Genomic DNA, 18195 nt, shown 5'->3' on the forward strand with positions numbered 1-18195 from the left:
CAAATAAAGCAGTATGGCGGACTGAATGGCGGAACTAAGGATATACGATACGCTCTTTTTTAACAAGCAAATTAATACAAGATCACGGAGAATCATGTAATTTTGTTGTGTGTTTGTTTGTTTTTAGAATGTCTTTTCTGTGTATGTCGATTTTTCATTTATCCGTATCTGAAACAAATATTGTCCCCATAGGCCGGGTCACAGCATCAAGAAATCCCACGGAAACGCGTGCAGGATATGACCATAATGTGTTAATACGTAAAAAGTACAAGTATTTAAGGTTATGTTGCTCACTGAGTTAAGCCTCACACGTACATTTACAGTGTTTGATCAAAGGTTAGACATCACCGTAATAATTTGTCATAAAAGGTATTTTTTTAATTCTATAGCGACTATGTTACATTGTACTATTTCGATCAGTTTAGCTTATTAAAATTAGCTAGTGATTCCTGGAAACTGGTATAATTAGTGAATTCAGATGTATGATGACAGGTAGCAAAACCATTTTGTTACCTGACCTTGTCACAAAGTGGAAAATCAAGTTGTTACATTTGAACTAATCGCTATTTTCCCTTCAATTACAGGCCCAGAGTCATTGTTGCATTGGCAGAAGAGAGCAGCATTTATATTCCTCTGAATACAAAATCAAATATAATACTTAATTTGTGAACCTTTTAAGCCAATCACCATTTAAAGGAGAAATGAACTCATTTCAGATAACTAGGTTGTTATGTACAAAGCAATCTACAGGAATGTCTAAGAGTCTTCATCATTCTTTTTTGAGCTGGCAAGAACGAACATGGAGGTTCTGTATTTTCTCCATCTCATCGACTTTTAGGGAGACGTGTTTGGTACAGCCATCATTTGGGTAGATCATATTACAAAGGCTCCTGGGGATACCAACATTTATCTTTCCGAGGATTTCATACAAGTAAACCAAGATTTGCTGCCCCATTGGCACCACTTGCTGCTTTTCTTGTTAAATTAGCTGGCCCACTATCCAAAGGGATCAAACTGGCTGCTATTGTAGGTGGAAGGTAGGGTTTTACTTTTGATGAACAGTATTTCGATCCCCATCCATACAGCTGCCTCACTACTATTATGATCACTTTGGTTATGATCCAGCCAACAAAATACTTTTGCATGTACATTTTCTTATAAGAAAACCCACTGAATGAGGACATTCATCTTGTTGATACAGGCAATCAATTCATGGTCATGGAACACATTTTTCTTTTTAAAGGGCAGGCAAAATAATGATAATAATAATAATAATAATAATAATAATTTTTTTTTTTTTCAGACTGGGAGTGTCTGTAATTATATAAAGAGTTTTAGTGTTCAATTCTCACATCTAAAAAATGTTATAATTTCCTTAGCAAACGACATCAGCATCAGCAATGTAATAGCCCCTCTACAAGAAAAGAATCCAGCTACATATGAACTAAATTTAGCTAGTCAACTGGACATGCACCCTGCTAACATGACTACCACATCAATCCACCTATTTCATAGTCCTTCAAGTATTATTTATAGGTGTGATTGCAGTGAAAATAAATTTGTTCTTTTACATTCCCATGGGGGAAAGGGGAACTAGGGAGTCCAAATTGCCACCTCCCATACTTTGCATTGCTGGGTTCTGCCCATTTCTTCTTAGCTTTTTCCCTTAAGGCCTTCTCTGATTGCAAAATATTGAACATTGCTGAATAATTTCCCCATATTTTCCTGCTTCCCACTTTTTAAGAACTCCCACCTCTCACCTTTTCCTCTCCAGCCTTCCTTATCTCTCTTACCCTTGGGCCTGAATTCTCCTAGATATCATCCCTTTGTCCTTCCCCTTATTTTTGCAAATCTGGACCCTCTCTAATGCCTTTCTGGTATAGTTAGTAAGTTTATAATGACATTGAAGATACTGAGATTGTACAAACAAATACCTAATTCCACATGAAAACATTTAAAATATTGATTTTCCATTTTTCAGGACTTTTCGCAAAAACTGGAAAAACTTATCAGCCAAAAACCGTTTGCAATTGTCTAAGGGGGTCACAGTTTTCATTGGAGGTTTTGGAGGAGCTTGTGGTGGATTTTACTTCTTTCACTTAGAAGAATCACCTGTGACACACAGGACAAGATTTATGCCAATCTCTCACAAGCAAATGGTAGAACTGACAGAAAAGGAGTATAAGAATGTATTGGAAGCATTTGCTGAACACATTTTGCCCCCAAACCATCCTGATCATGTGAGAGTTTTCAGGGTTGCTACAAGATTATTGTTGGCTAATCTTGGTGAGGAGATGAACAATTTATCTTGGCAAGTCAACGTGGTGGAAAGTGATGAAATTAATGCATTTGTTTTACCAGTAAGTAGAGCTCTACAATATTGCTTTTTGCTTTTTGGATTTGTTTGTCTGAAATCTGGTCCAAAACTCATCAAGACTTCTTTCAAAATTCCTAAACATTATTAGGGGATTATATTAGGGGATTATTGTGAAGTTGTAGTGTGAAGTACTACCCCCTGATGTACTGTATAAAATTGTAAAAAATTGTTAAGAACAAGAAATGATACAAAAGTGCTGTCAAGTACTGGTATTTTCATAATATTTTAGTCTAGCAATAGTGGCACAGTATGATTCAAGTATGATTATAGTAATCAGGTTAATAAAGTCATTGAAAGTTCTAAGTTGACTTTTCAAAATTTAATGTTGTATCTGCAGAATGGCCAGATTTTTATGTTCACTGGAATGCTGAAGCTTTTACACAATGATAATACTCTAGCAACTGTACTGGGGCATGAGATATCGCATGCTATTTTGCAACATGGTGTAAGTGTTAACTTAAAATAATGTCAGGGCATGAATTTTAGACCCAATGTTATTTAATAAGTGGTATTTAATAAACATAATGATATTATTACCAAAATATTTTTCATAACCCTACAGAATTTTCACTGGCAATTTTCTGTATTTTTTTCTTATTTTCGGAATTTTACCGTATTTGAAATAAACAGTATACATGTACAAGCAAAGCGACCGCCTCTCTTAAGTGACCACTGATCCAAAACACCAAACTTTTCCCAGTCAAATCACTGCACTTAGAGCCTTTCACAAATGGCCATCTCTTTTATGCATCCACTTGCACATCTGCTACCACCCACTTTTCTCAATTATTTGTAGTTTTAGATTTTCCATTGTTTGTATCCTCCTGTAAGCGATCACTTGAAGCATCGTTTGGTCTCTATTATGTTCACTGTATTTACTAGACCTCAAGGTGGTGGGGGAGGGAGGGGGGCGGGTTGTGAAGAACTTTTATAAGTGACAACATGCACATATTCATACTGTAGCCTCCCTCTGGGTTGATTCTCGTAAGCAACCACCTATTAAATCTTTGCATTTTGGTTGGTCAACCATGGGAGGTTCAACTGTAATTTCATATTGTGCAACAATCCTGAGAGACTTCTAGCAGTCAATATTGATGGTTAAACAGCAAGGGTTTGCTATGTCATTGTAATACAAGATCAGGGGCTTATTTAGGAAGAGGGGTTTAGAAAAGAGGAATTAGCTTTGCAGGCTATGGGAATAGAATTATGTATAACCTGTGCGGATCAGGTGTCCTTCTTCCGTTTTTGTTTGGGAGACGAAACCAAAAAAGAAACACTTGATCGTATTATAAATAGAATATGAAACATGCTCGCGCTGTTGAATTTGATTAGGCGAATTTTCCAGCTATGTTATACATGAAATTATTCAGCGTCAGTCCCAGTCGTCCTCTGCAATTTCGGGTGTGATATCACCTGTCAAGCCATCCTCGGAGACCCAGGGCAGTTGTTATGTCACGAAATCTTGTGCTTGGTCCTGAGTAGCCTCGCCGAAGACGTCCTGTGGGGTTTGTTTGTCAAGCGTTCACTTCTCCGTGGGGGAGAAATGAATGCATGACGAACGAACCCCAAAGGATGTCTGCAGGGAGGCTACATGAAGGTTCTAAGCCTCCTCTGGTCACACAGATATGGTCAAAACCTTGTCTTTTTTTCCCTAAAATCTAATTTGGAATTCATTTTGCACCAATGAAAATGGAAAATCAAAGTTTTAGCTATTTACTACAGCCTGAAGTATAATAATTTCCATTAAAAGTGCCCTGTTTGTATTTTTTTTCTTAATACGGCAGTCAAAATAATGCCTAAAATGCTTTTCAATACACTTTTAAAAAAAACCCCAGAGAATAAAGAAAGAAGACGTTCTAAGAAGAAAGAAAGAGTAAAGTAGGGATCTTGATGACAATATTCACGGCGAGTTACCCATCCAGTTCCTAACCACGCGCAACAGGGTTTAACTTGAGTGTACTACTAAAACCCGAGTTTTATAAGGGTTATTGCAATATATGTATTTTAAGTAATACTTGTTGTTATTATTTCAGGCAGAGCAAGTGTGTCTTCATGGCTTTATAAACATGTTTCTCATCATCTCATTGGCAATGCTCTGGGCTCTGTTACCAACTGATTTGATTGCTTTTGGTGCTCAGTGGTTACAGAACAGAATTCTTGTGGTAAGACTTTTTCTACAGTGGCCTGCATACATGTAGCTGGTGGTTAAATTGTTTTGGGGGAGCATGTTAAGGTGCGGAAAATGATATTGCACAACAGCACCAACGTTTATACAGGCTATCGTTGAATTGTATAGTGTGGCCATTTGATATCAGCTTTATTTTTTAGGTATTTAGGTATTTTTAGGTATTTTATTTATTTGCCACACAATGACAATAATTAGGAAAAGATGCACAAAAAAAATGTAGGAAGAGATGGCGAGGAGGCCTAAAAGAAACTATAAAGCTTATGTTAATTAGGCCTCCTCAATTACAATTTTTCGAAGATGGCATAAAAATTATGGCGACGGATACAATATAATATCAGGTGAAAAATTAAACTAATCAATATTACGGAAGTTTACAAATGTTGAATATCAAAAGGCTTTTTCCCAAGATTTTTGTTGGAGTATACTAATAATTATTACAAATAAATGCCTTAAGTGCTCTTTTAAAGGAGAAAGGTGAGGAAGCGTTGATGTTGTTGGTGTTTAAGGTGTTGTAAAATTTAGGTCCTTGATAAAAAACGGAAAATTGTTTGGTTCGAGTACGACAGAAAGGCAGACTTTTAAAACCCCAGTTTTGCTGCTCATAACATATGATGTTTTTAACTTGTTTAACCTCAGTGGTTGGCTCATTATGACCCTCAGGGAAGTGGTTAAAATTTACATTTTTCAGCCAGGGACCAGAAGGCATGAACTGGAATAAATGGAATGGAATAATGACTCATTTACAAGAAAATTCATTTTTCTCCGATTTATGGTTACAGTACTGGTAAATTGTTTTGTGCACTGATTTGACAGCGTGATTTAATTATCCTCATCAGATTCTCTTGCACCTCCCTTACTCAATAAAATTGGAGGAAGAAGCAGATGAGGTTGGCATGACGATGGCTGCTAAGGTAAGAAGAAACCATGTAGTTACACTTCTAGTAACCAGTGTTGATTTCCTGGAGAAGACTTTTTTCTAGTGTTGTTCTGCTTGTAAATAGATTAAGCAAGGTCGGAGAGAAATACACAATTTAACATAGAGTGATCGACATGACATGATCTACCCTTGAATCATGCATGAAAAGGCTAATCAAGGTTTAACACTTTCGATTATCCTACTCATACCTCAACCCTCTAAGCTACTAGTGGGAAGACTAGTCTCATGTACCAATGGTGTTATCATCAGTTCTAATGTGCAAAGATATCATTGTAGAGATGGTACCAGCCTGCGTAGCAAGCGTTTCCAATCGAGTTATTGGGGGAAAGTTAGAGCGGAAGCAATAAAAAAAAAGATGGAAACGCTTGCTACGCAGGCTAAGATGGTACAATTTGCCCTGTACTGATGCCGGAAGAAATCACCATGTTCTACACTTGTAGCTTTGAATTTAGCCTGTGAAAACAGCCGTTTCTCCTCGCACCTTTCCGCGTGGGACTTTTTGTCCCAAGGGGCTAGGAGCGAGGAGAAATGACTGTCTTCACAGGCTACTTAAAATTGCAATTAATAACTCAAGATAATGCTAGGAAATTCGTGTCTTAATTGTTCATTATTGTCTTACCACCAATTTGAAGCGACTGTACCTTAACTTTGACGGAAACATCTTGATATATGCGGAAATTTTCTCCTAACACTTAAGTCTAATGAAACATAAAAGTCTGTATTTCAGGAAATTTAACTCCAGCAAAAATTCCATGCCACATAGTATTGAAGAGTAGTTTACTGTATTGATGTACGCGTATATTATAACAAACAGGCATGCTTTGACGTTCGTGAAAGTCCCAGATTTTGGTGGCGACTCGCAGCCGCACAGGATCAAATGGCCCAACCTGAAGCACTAAAATGGTTATCCACTCATCCTTCCCACAGTGACAGAGCTCAAAAACTTGAAACTTTACTGCCAAAGGTAAAAGTCGTTAACAACTGTAGGGATGTGTAAAATAGTTTAGTGATGTCCCATTAGTGCTTGAATTGGCACAAATTAATGGAGGGTATTTTTGAAGTCATGGTGGGGTGCTTACATATTTGAAGTGGGTTCCTCAAAAGGTCGACCTCAATTTGGTAGTGTTGAGTCATAATTGACATAATTGTGACTGTGACATTCATCGTTCAAACTAAATAAGTTCTATTTTATGTGAAATTGTCATTTGTCAATGTCCGGCTGTCAAGATTTTTTTTGTTAAATGTATTTGTTATTCCTTTGCTTTTAAACATGTTTCATCATTATTTCTTTTTTTTCTTCAGGCTCTAGAGGCCAGGGCGAAATGCAGATGTCCACCTCTCCCAGGTAAATTAATGGACGTCTTGTTTCAATCGTATACAATCTGTATCGTAAATATACAGTGTATATCGTATGGTACCATCAATGATGTACCACGCTCTAACAGCGTAAATGTCTAAGTTGGCACTCTGCGCTCCAGCTGGTTTCCAAACTATTTATTTCGGCATATTCCAGGAAGACATTACCTCTCAAGTTAGCGTAAATAAATCATTGTTCTACGTGTATAAAGTGAATGTAACTATCCTCGCAGTTAAATGAACAACCTAAGTGGTTGAAAGAGAACTTGAAAAGAATCAGAAATAACCGGGGGAGGAACTCGAAGCCCAAAAGGCTTTTTCGAATTTTAAGTGCAGATGGGCTTTCTTCACGCCAAGAGTTTTTCAAGTTGCCCCTATTTTTAACGCAGTTCTTGGTGTCTGGATATCAGATAAAACACTCCGAGGTTTTTATAATTATAAGTTTCAAATGAATCCTTGAATTGAATTGATCCTTGAAGAAAAACCCGCTATTTTTTAGTAATTTAACTAGTATGCGTTCAAACGTCCTTCGCAGCAGTTTCTTAGTTTTCTAGAAAGAATAATGAGTCAGAGAGGAAAAAGCCGTGTCTAGCCCTTAGGATGTGTGAATTTCATCGATTAAACACTTGAAATTAATTGGAAGTTGGATTCCTGAGATGTCCGCAAACTTTTATTCAATGTTGTCAACAGAGAATAATTATTAATAATAGAACATCATACTCTCTAGGTGTGCCACCATTTGCATCATGAGGACGTGGTGGCGTTTCAAACAATCGATTCAATTGTGCGGACGTCCCAGGAATTAGACTTCCGTTTAATTACAGCCTAAAAAATAACTTAACTAAAATTGACATACCCCTTCATACCCCTTCTCTCTATCTTATGATTCTCTCTTACTTTTGGTGAATTGTTTGATAATGAGTTCATGCAGTGATGTATGAATCCGGCAATTTATCGCCTTATATTTTCATTTCTTTAGGTGAAGAAACGTTTATATCCCGGGAAGATCAACTTCCGTTAAGAAGACCATCGTCTCCTCCATAAAGAACAAGCAATTTAGACAACAGTTAGATATAATATAATGTTATAATTATAATAGTTTTTTTTATTAGTGTGCTTGTGGGAAGCCTTGCACTTCAATATATTTTGTGTCGCAAAACTTCTGCAACCAGTAAAAAAAGGCAAATCGTGTCCTTTTCCTTACTTTATCTCTTTCTAAATACTTAGACTAAAATTAATGGAATGAAAGATTGAAGGTCGAATTCGCCCCTCCCCTCCCGGGATTAGCGCTCTGTGTAACGGACTTAACCGTATGTAAAGCTATAGAAAATAACGCTCATAATATCATACAACCAGCGATAGGGAATATTTAAAGAGTGTTTTGTTAGCTACCACAGAACACATTTTTAAATTAGAAAAATGTCCTGCAGTTCAATTCGTATACGTTCCCTGGTCCAAACTTCTAGTATCAGCAGGTTTGGTTTGGCTCCTTCAATCTTAAACAGGAGTCGTGAATGTAATAAGTCGTCTTGAAAAGTCCTTCAATTAGGCTAAGGTCCTTGAAAAGTACTTATTGTTTTTTTTTTTTTTTCTTTCCTTGAAATTTGCTACCTTGTTACTGCTACCTTGTTACGCCAAACCATTCATTTTTTCTGTAAAATTAGATTATTTCGCGGACTAAAATCTGGCTCATCTTCGGTGTAAGAAGCTGAAAAACTGACGGGTAACGTAAAATCCTTGTTTTTGGCGTGGACAATATTTTAGTTTTTTTCCTTTTTTTTTTTTTCACGTAAGAATAAAGATAAGCGAAACAAGTTTAACAAGACGTTTCGATGTCGCCATGACATCATTATCAAGTTACAACGATAAAATTAGAACTGTAAAAAAGTAATACGTTTGCACGTGTAAACAAAAATGTGTTAAACAAACAGTGTGTAGCCTGAGTATCAGGCCTTCCTAAAGGGCTAGGGGAGAGGAGATTTTAGATGAGGGAGGAGGAGAAGGTCTCTCCCTTTTTCGCTTCCATCTTTCCCCTTTTCCCGAGAAACGCCTGATACTCAGGCTAGATTGTGTGTGTAGGCTTGATTTCTTCTTCTAAAACAAAAAAACACTTTTTTTCTTTATTTCAAATGCTAATTCTGTACCACCAGTGAGACTGCAAATGACACCCAGTGACTGTTGCCACATTTTTGCAAAGGTGGCATAAAATAATTTGATAAACCATTGCTTAAGAAGTACTAATTTGTACCAATGTGTGACTTTAATGATTAAGTAACTAAGAATCACAAGTAAATGTAGCAATGCAGTAATGACATACATTTTATTTTGTTTGTAAGGTTGAAGAACAATTTTAACATGCCCGCGGGTAGCTACGCTAATCTTGGTGGGACATGTTTTCAGGAAATAAAAACAACTAAAAGTAACTTGAGACCTAATAAACTAAAACTGACATAATGACTAGACACTACTGACAATTAAAATTGAATGAAGGACTTAAAACCTTTACAACGTATGGAAGTTTTTGACTTATGGAGGACAGTTTTACGGTGAAAATGACCGGCTGACTGTCGTCAGCAATGATAAGGCGAACCGTAAGCAATTCCTCTCTTTTCTGTCGCATAAAGTCTACTCGCAACATAAGCATTGTTATCCAGAGCCTGAAAAGAAAAAAAGAAACAGAGACTTCAGAATCAAAATCAGAATGTTTAAACAAAAAATCTATCGTTGAATAAATGTAATATGTTTGTTTACGTGTGGTAATTAACCTTCTTGCGAGCTATTAGAGAGATTAAGGGTCACGTTTACATCGAACAGCAACGGTCAGATTCAAGTTGGATAACACTAGCGCGAAACTTCTTATTTTTCTGTTGAAGTACGTAGCAAACAGTAAGCGTAATTTAAAGGGAAAACTTGGTCACGTGGTACAAATTTACGTTCGTCGTTTGGCGTAAACATGACAAAAGAGAGATTAAGATTCACGTTTACCGCAAACGGCAAACGTCAGATTCAAGTTGAGAATTTCTCACAATAGAAAATAAGCAGATAAAAACAGTTCCGAACGATTCCTATGGTTAAAACTGGCATAAAACTACTTATTTTGGGGTAGAAGCAATAAAGAGTGGGGAAAAGGAAATAAGGGGTCACGTGGTACAAATTCACAGCTGCCGTTTGGCGTAAACGTGAATCTTAATCTCTGTAAAAACTTTTAACGTGAAATAAGCAGAAAGGCTAAACAGCAAAAGGATTACACACTCCAGAGAAAACGAGCAAACTTAGCTCCTTTACTTAAAACCGTCGCCTTTAAAAGAGATCTGCTTTATTCAGGTTTTGCTGTAGCTATGCCACTGATATTAATATTTAAAGGAAATAAAGGGAGATGTAAAGAATCAACCATAAGAGAACACAGAAAAAATCTGAGCCCCAGATGGGATTCGAACCCACGACCCTCCGTGTTCTAGATCGGATGCTCTAACCTCTGAGCTACTGAGGACTCGTTGGCGAGCAAGGGTCATTTTTGTGGGTTGGACTTGCGAACCGCATCTCGCAGTCACACAGTCCATCACAAGCAACACATTAAGGCTTAACTGTATCACACAGTCACATTAATAGTAAGAAATGTCTCACTCAGTAGCTCAGAGGTTAGAGCATCCGATCTAGAACACGGAGGGTCGTGGGTTCGAATCCCATCTGGGGCTCAGATTTTTGCTGTAGCTGAAGCGTCTACTGATAAAATACTCATGGTAGGTTAGTTGGATTCCTCTTTCCCGATAAAAATTTTTATGAAGGTTTGTGGCCTTCGTCGAGAAAGGAAGAAAAAGTTGGTAGATCGTGCAATATATGAGCGAGGACTCAGGAAGCTAGCTGATGACAAAAAAGTTTGTTTCATCTTGATTATTTTATGCTTTTGATGAGTTAAACAAAACAAATTCAAACCAGTCAATTTAAATAATGAAAAGATCATAACAGATTAAAGTATCTAAGCTAATTTTAACCCTCCATACATTTTATTGAAGTCAGTCCACTCTGTCGATTGATGGTAACGATTCTGTAGAACATGTTGTAGACTGGGACGAAGTAGAGCAGCTGGCCTGAAACAAGAGAAAAAGGTCAGTGATTGATCCTCACTAAAAAGACCACTGGAGGAAGGAAGACTTATGGTAATCAGAATCCGGAAAATATACGCTACCACAACACTACTAGTTGCACAACCACTACCAATACTATTACTACTACTACCACGACCACTACAACTACCACTGTCACACCACTACAGTCTACTACTACCTACTACTACTACTTATAATGAATTCGGAGGAACTTCATTCATGTAAATAAGTTAGTTATGAAGTTTATTTCCTCCTGTATGAAAATATGTGATTCATTGTTAGTAATGTAGCTGAATTTTTTAGTTTATTGTGTTCTTTGTTTTATATTTTGATTGTAATAGGCATGCTTTTGCAATACTGTACAATGATGCGGTCATGCAAATAAAGCAATTTATTACTATACTGTTACTTCCACTACCACGACCACGACCACTACAACTACCACTGCCACACCACCACCACCACCACCACCACTACCACCACCACTACCCACACCACTACAACTACTACTACTACTTGCACTTCCACTACCACTACCACCACCACTGCCACTACCATTACTACTACCACTACTACTAACACTACCACTGCCACTACCGTTACCACTGCCACAACCATTACTTTTCTACTTCTTCGTCTGCTGATGATTACTTTGACATTAACAATAATGATAATGACGATGATAATAATAATGACAACTGATAATCATGATGATGACGGCGACGATGATAATGATAATGACATTTTATTGCGCGTCTTCCCAAACCGAATTTACGAAAACGATCGAGAAATCCGCATGGTGGCGCACTGTTTTGCTGAAGAGATGATCCGAGCAAGAATCTCAACTGTTTGGGATAAATGGCCACAAGCGTGACGTTTTTAATTGAAACCAGTGATAAGATTAACTCAAATATCTTAGTATTTTTTATATGGTAACAACATAGCTTACACTGATTACAGGCTCTAGCTTGAAAGGGGACTTCATCCTCCTTTGCTCCACTTCTTCCCATGGGGTATTAACCAAAAATGAATTGTTCCTGATGCAAGGGAAATATCCCTTCTTATATCCCAGTCTATATTGCGGTGTACGTTCCAATAGCTGTAACAAATGACCAAAAAATATATAGATATGATATAGATATCAGGATCCTTAAATAAAACTCTTGTAGGTCTCTGTTGTTACTTAAGAAAAGGAAAGGGTAGGTTTCAATTATCAAGCCTCGAAATCGTCAACTCTTACAGTGAACTCTTTTGGTTGTCTTTGAACTCTTTGAAATATATTTGATACAATTACAGTAAAATGAATTTCATTAATTTAAGCAGGTACCAACTTGAAATAAGGTTGTTCCTCTCTTAGCGAAGCGCCAAAGGCACCGGCGCGAAAGCACGGGTTATAATTTTGTTGCGCGCGCATCGTGCAGCTTGCACGTGGGTCATAGCGACCTGCAAACCAGTGTGGCCCATATTTCCATGTTTTACTGTATATGGCTACCCGCAATGCATTAACGTCATCAAACAAGAAACTTGGTCGGCGTTGTTTTGACTATCTTAGCGGCCGTTTTGGCGATCAAGAAATGCTTTTGTCGATTAATTTGGACGATAAAAGTATATTACAGAGACATTAAAGCAATCTGGACCAGTAGCTACAAAGAAATAAGTGCAAGGTTTTAGCGATAACGTATTTCTAGTTAACTTTGTTACCAACCTGAGTTATGCAGTTCTCTGCCTGAGTAGAGAGATGGTCGGGGTAATAAACAGGGCTGTGCAATATCTCAGCCACAATTTGTTTTTCTTCTTCGTACGAGTCTAAGTCATCCTCATCGTCACAATCAAAGGGATACTAATGTATCAAAACAAAAACACAGTTTTTTTAATCTGCTGTATTATCAGGCTGTGCTATAAACAGCTTGCTTATATGGAAAGACCGTTTTTAAAAGTAACTTACAACGAAGACATCAGCATTGTGATTTGTTACATTGCATTGTTGCATTGTTGTCATTAAAATTATTACTATTATTATTATTATTATCATTATTGTTATTATTATTATTATTATTATTATTATTATTATTATAAACTTATGCTTATAACTTTTTATTATAACTTTAAATCATAACTTTGATGTAAACAAGAGTGAGTTTCAAGATGTTGAGAAACTAATTTACGAGTGGGAAGTTCCTGATACTCCCTCTGTTTTTTGTTTGCGGGGACAATGTCAATGTGGATCGCGCTATGATATGCAAATGTGGCTGATTTGTCATCCAACGTCATGGCCATGATAAATTCAGTGACCTGCAGGCGGAACTGCTTAACATGGTGTGTAAAGACGTTGAATTCGAACCAGTTATGCAAGACATCACAGGGGAAGAGTTGAATAGGGGAGCGAACACCACCCCGGATGCGCTTCTGGATATAGCTGCTAGCTGATCCAGACCAAATATTTAGGTAACACAAAAACAGAGCAGAAGCGCCAGTAGGCTAGCCGAGTGTTAGGATCGATTAGAAGTAGAGCCATTTACATTAGCTACATTCACGCCATAACGTTTTTCAACACGGAAGGTGGAATGGTAGAGGAATTTAAACGATACCATAGTAGGCTTGCAGAGCTAGTTGCTACAAAGAAGTGTCATTTGCCCTGCTAAGACCAGCTTTACTTTGTTTAAGAGGATCGGTAGTACTAGTAGAGTCTATTTAGAACTGTCAGACATGGATTTAGATATTGAAAACTGACTCTCGAATATTGGAAAAGACAATTGAGAACGTTATTATACTTTCCTTCTTTTAGTTAGAATACGTTTACGTCAAGAGACTATAAAGGGGACAGAGAGTGCATCCCCCATATACACCCTATTCCGTAGGTAATTCGTCTCGAGTTATTTTTAACACCACAGATCTCAAGGGGGATTAGACAACAGCCAATCACATAGCGCGAATGTGTTCCGCGTGGATGACCCATGCTGAGAGCCACGCGTCCTTCACGAAATGACGCAGAACAAAATGGGGGAAGACGCGGAGAGCGATTTTGCTATTCCTTTTGTCGACGAAAACGACTACAGCGAGATTTCTGCGAAAGCTGTGTCAGCGAAACCGAAATTAAAAAAGAATCGCCCTTCCTCTCTTGTATAGAGCTAACAGTAGAGCAGGGAAATCCTTAACACACTGAATATTCTCTCAGGATCATTTATAATTTACTGTTTGAAGAGAGCAATTTCTGGTTTGATGTTTATTTTTTTCAGTCTTTATAGCGATTATTCCTACCCACTTACTTTGTCAATTGTAGGCGAACCCTCCTAAAGCTGAATTTCAAGGGACCATATTCAAGCTCAGAAAGAGAAATAAAATTCGTCGTTGCTTATTTACGTCCTCCATAAAACGCGAAATTAGGCATTTTCACGTCGTAGTCGTGCAAAAACGGGAAAGAAATGAACAAAAAAGTGTGTTGCACGTGCGAAGTTGTTGTTTTGCTAATTAAACCTATTGTTTTTTTGACGTTCTAGTTGTCGTCCGCGTCGTTGGATCTTAAACTCCCTAAATTGTACAAACGACCGGTTTCAATAGACCGGCGAAATTTCTCATTTTATTAAAGCACTGAATTTACGACAACTTCGAGTTAAACTGATTTCACGGGTTGTCAAAGAGTCCAGCGATTCCTTTTTCCAGGTGAGCGCCGACTCATTTCGCTTCAATATTCAGGAATGCTCTCGATCTTTTTACGCTTCCATTGCCTCTCGCCCGACATGTTTTGTACGGCGTTTGGTCATGCGAAACCTCCACGAAACATCCACGCCTCGCGCGAGGTAACTTTATCCCGATTCTAAAAATAACTCGAGACGAATTACCTATGGAATAGGGTGTATATGGGGGATGCCTTCTCTGTCCCCTTTATAGTCTCTTGGTTTACGTTTACTTTAGAAATAGGTTTTAAATGAAATGTTTTTAATTCAAATAACTCTTTTCATTTGAAACAGAATTTTTTAATCGAAGTTAGGGGGTTTTATCGAAATAAATTGTATTTGTAGTAGTGGTAGTAGTGGTAGTAGTGGTAGTAGTGGTAGTAGTGGTAGTAGTGGTAGTAGTAGTAGTAGCAGCAGCAGCAGCAGCAGCAGCAGCAGCAGCAGCAGCAGTAGTAGTAGTAGTAGTAGTAGTAGTAGTAGTAGTAGTAGTAGTAGGAGGAGTAGTATATGTAGTGGTACTAGTACTAGTACTACATGTAGTAGTGGTGTATCAGCAGTAAACGCCTTTCTCAGTTAATGGAAATAGCATGTGATATTTACGGATAATCGTTTATAAATTAGTTGTTTAAGGGTGTCTTCACTAACTTCAATTTTCTGCAACGAAGATATATAAAAGCCAACTAGGCTTACAAACCTCGCCAACCAGCAGTCTATATAGTATTACGCCCATTGACCACCAGTCAACAGAGGTGTCGTATGGTTTGCTGTCAAGCATCTGTAATGTAATAGAATAAGGCAGGTTAACTGAAATATAACTCAACATCTAAATATAAAGAAAAACTGAAGTTGTATGACGAGTGAAAATTATTTATATTAGTGGCTACTGACCATTGGTCAATTGGGAGAATTTTTGTGTCAAAAAGAAGTTTCTTGTTGAAAGCTTTCTTGGTGCGGACCGGTCACTAATTACAAAGTTATAGTTCTAAATTAGTAAGCATCGAATCCCAAATAAATATTAATCAATTAACGGTCATAACCACTGATCTTAACTAGTAAGCTGCTAATAAAAAAACTTTGTTTTCTTTTTTCATAAAAAATCCAGTAATCAAAACGCGACACAAACTTATCACAGTCTTAGAAATGTCTAGTGTCATTCAGTCATGATTCAGATCGATGTGTTCTCAACTCTTTCCTTCTTGTTTGATATGTAATTCTCAAACTCATTAATAATTCATTAAGAAAATACAAAGGAAATTAATGTTTAATGAGTGTTTGGAAATCGGATGAAACACTGCTTAGTATTTGCATCCTTAATTTCTCCTTCAAAAATGATTTTGTTTGAGAAGAAATATCAAACATTCGACACAGTGTTTCATCACCAGATGAAACACCTCGAAGTTCGTCAAAAATACTCCGCTGCGCGTCGTATTTTCAACTCTCTTCTCGGTGTTTCATCTGGTGATGAAACACTGCATCTCATGTTTGATATATTACTTAAACACTGCTCCTCGTGCTTGATATGCACTTCAATTTTTTTATTGTGTGTTTGTTATGCTATCAAACCCTAGCTCTCGTGTTTGATTTGCAGTTAAATTTGCTCCTTATTACTTCGGCGGAGCGAGAAGTAAAGATTCGCGACGCCCAGGAATGTTCAAAGTTGATACTTTTGGTACAAGATTGGGCACGCAAAGTATGAAGGTTTTCGGCTAATTTATTTGGCTATTTGACGAAGTGACAGCCGAACTGGTTCGAGACATCTCGAGATCACTTTGACTTCTTTGATTTATTCTTTAACTTATTCGAGGAAGAAAGAATTATTATTTTGGCTTTCGCGAGGTTTGAACCGACTCACCTGTGTGACCCGTCAGAACAGAGGAGACTCTAAGTTGAGGGATTAGCCGATTGCGCTACACTGAGGCCCAAGGCAGTTCGGGATATGAAAAATAGCTATGAAATTATGCACTAGTCTCGGGACAAGATTGGGTGCGCAAGTTTGTGACGTTTCGGCTTATTTCGGCTATTTCAGGAAATGAGACCGGACTACTTATCGAGATATCTTGAGATCACTACGAGTTTTGTCTTTCATTTACTCGAGGAATAAATAGAGGATATTACACGATCGCGCAGAGACACGAAATTTCTCTTCGAGTGTTGAAAAACATTTCACGAGTGAGCGCTCCTTTCGAACTGTTTTATGATGAATTTAAATTACAAAATGCTGCACGAAGACGTTTTGTCTTTGTTGAGTGTTACGTAGTAATATTACTTTCATACGTTGCGTGACTTCCTCGAACGTTCTCTACGTTTTTGGATTAGTCATGAATAATTAATTAGGGCATGTTTACATTTCAGCATGAGTCAGCAGATTTGCATCAGTTACCGAAATCATAAAATATGTCGAAAAGCTACTGCTATTCGCCTGTTTAATATTTTCTAGAACCTTATGTCAAACGGTATACAAGTTCCAAGCGAGTTCTTTTGGCGAACTAAGTTTTTTCCCATGAGCTGGAGTGCTGTGTCTACTCAAGTGTGACGAAGGTCGATTTTCAAGTTCTGTATTTACAAGTTGGCGGAAGCCATAAGATATCTGAAGTTCAAGTGAGAGTTTGTTATTATTGGCAGAGGCCGTTTAGTTTTACTTAAGTTCAAGTCAAGTTTGTGTTGGCAGATGCTGTGTTTTAAAGCTCTGTAAAGACTACATAATGTTCCTTTGGTATTAAACTTCCTTGTGTTAATCCGACATCCCTGCGTGCTAATAGTCAGTGAATAGTTATCCTCAAAACATTCGAATTTGTAACATTGAATTTTAGCCAATTTCATGCTCAACGTAATTGACTCCTTGCCCATGCCTTACATATCTTTAATCAGTACATAAGACTGCTGTGCTGTTTTTGAAGCCTGATGTAAGAAAAATAGAGAATTTTGTTTTCACTGTTTATCTTGTTAGACTTCTTAGTCACTGCCACTAACCTCATATTTGACTTAGGTCTAAACGTTTAGACCCAAGTCAAATTTAGAAGGATTTGTATGGAGTCACCAGAGCATAACCGGGTTAATATCTAAGAGATAATTTGCCCCGAGATGCTAGCTTTTGGCAAGCAGGCCTCTTGGATGTTGCTCTTTTCAGAATATCCTGACAAATCCCATAATTTCACAAATTAACAAGTTATCATATTGCATTTCTTACTATTCCTCCGCGTTTACAATTAATCAGTTCCACAACCACGACGCTCAAGTGTACGCTCCGTAGAGTCTTGTGTTTGATTTTTATCTAAGCGCTGATGCACAGTTTTTGTTTGAAGTGATATTAAACGGCATATATCTTGTATTTGATGGCTAGATCTGTAATCCGAATATAAAAAATTGGGCCTACCTCGGGTGCCATGTAACGTGGCGTTCCACAGATGCCTGTGGTTGTTTGTTCTTTAACTGCTGTCGCGAGCCCAAAGTCACCTATTTTTAGGTGGCCATCTTCCTCCAATAGTAGATTTTCCAGCTTTAAATCCCTAGTCAAACAACAATAAAAAATATTCTCGTTTTGTTGTTGTTGTTATTTT

General features: G+C 37.5%; 1 protein-coding gene and 1 non-coding gene across 2 annotated transcripts; one reads left to right on the top strand and one right to left on the bottom strand.

The window, feature by feature from the left end:
* The first annotated feature begins 485 nt into the window (after positions 1-485).
* On the top strand, positions 486-9741 carry LOC140953748 (metalloendopeptidase OMA1, mitochondrial-like). Its single transcript, XM_073403142.1, has 9 exons — positions 486-492; positions 785-1037; positions 1982-2360; positions 2715-2822; positions 4411-4539; positions 5402-5476; positions 6317-6466; positions 6805-6847; positions 7838-9741. Exons 1-9 carry the CDS (start codon positions 486-488, stop codon positions 7900-7902), a joined length of 1209 nt encoding a protein of 402 aa, XP_073259243.1. The 3' UTR covers positions 7903-9741.
* A 533-nt stretch (positions 9742-10274) lies between these two features.
* Positions 10275-10348, bottom strand: Trnas-aga (transfer RNA serine (anticodon AGA)). Its single transcript has one exon. It is a non-coding gene; the product is annotated as a tRNA-Ser (tRNA).
* Positions 10349-18195: the final 7847 nt, after the last annotated feature.

This window comes from Porites lutea, chromosome 12 (genome assembly GCF_958299795.1).
Source record: "Porites lutea chromosome 12, jaPorLute2.1, whole genome shotgun sequence".
Lineage (NCBI taxonomy): Eukaryota > Metazoa > Cnidaria > Anthozoa > Scleractinia > Poritidae > Porites > Porites lutea.

Coding starts and splice junctions, on each gene's coding strand:
- LOC140953748 (XM_073403142.1), top strand. Junction 4,540..5,401: donor TACAGAACAGAATTCTTGTG/GTAAGACTTTTT, acceptor TATCCTCATCAG/ATTCTCTTGCACCTCCCTTA. Junction 6,467..6,804: donor TTGAAACTTTACTGCCAAAG/GTAAAAGTCGTT, acceptor TTTTTTCTTCAG/GCTCTAGAGGCCAGGGCGAA.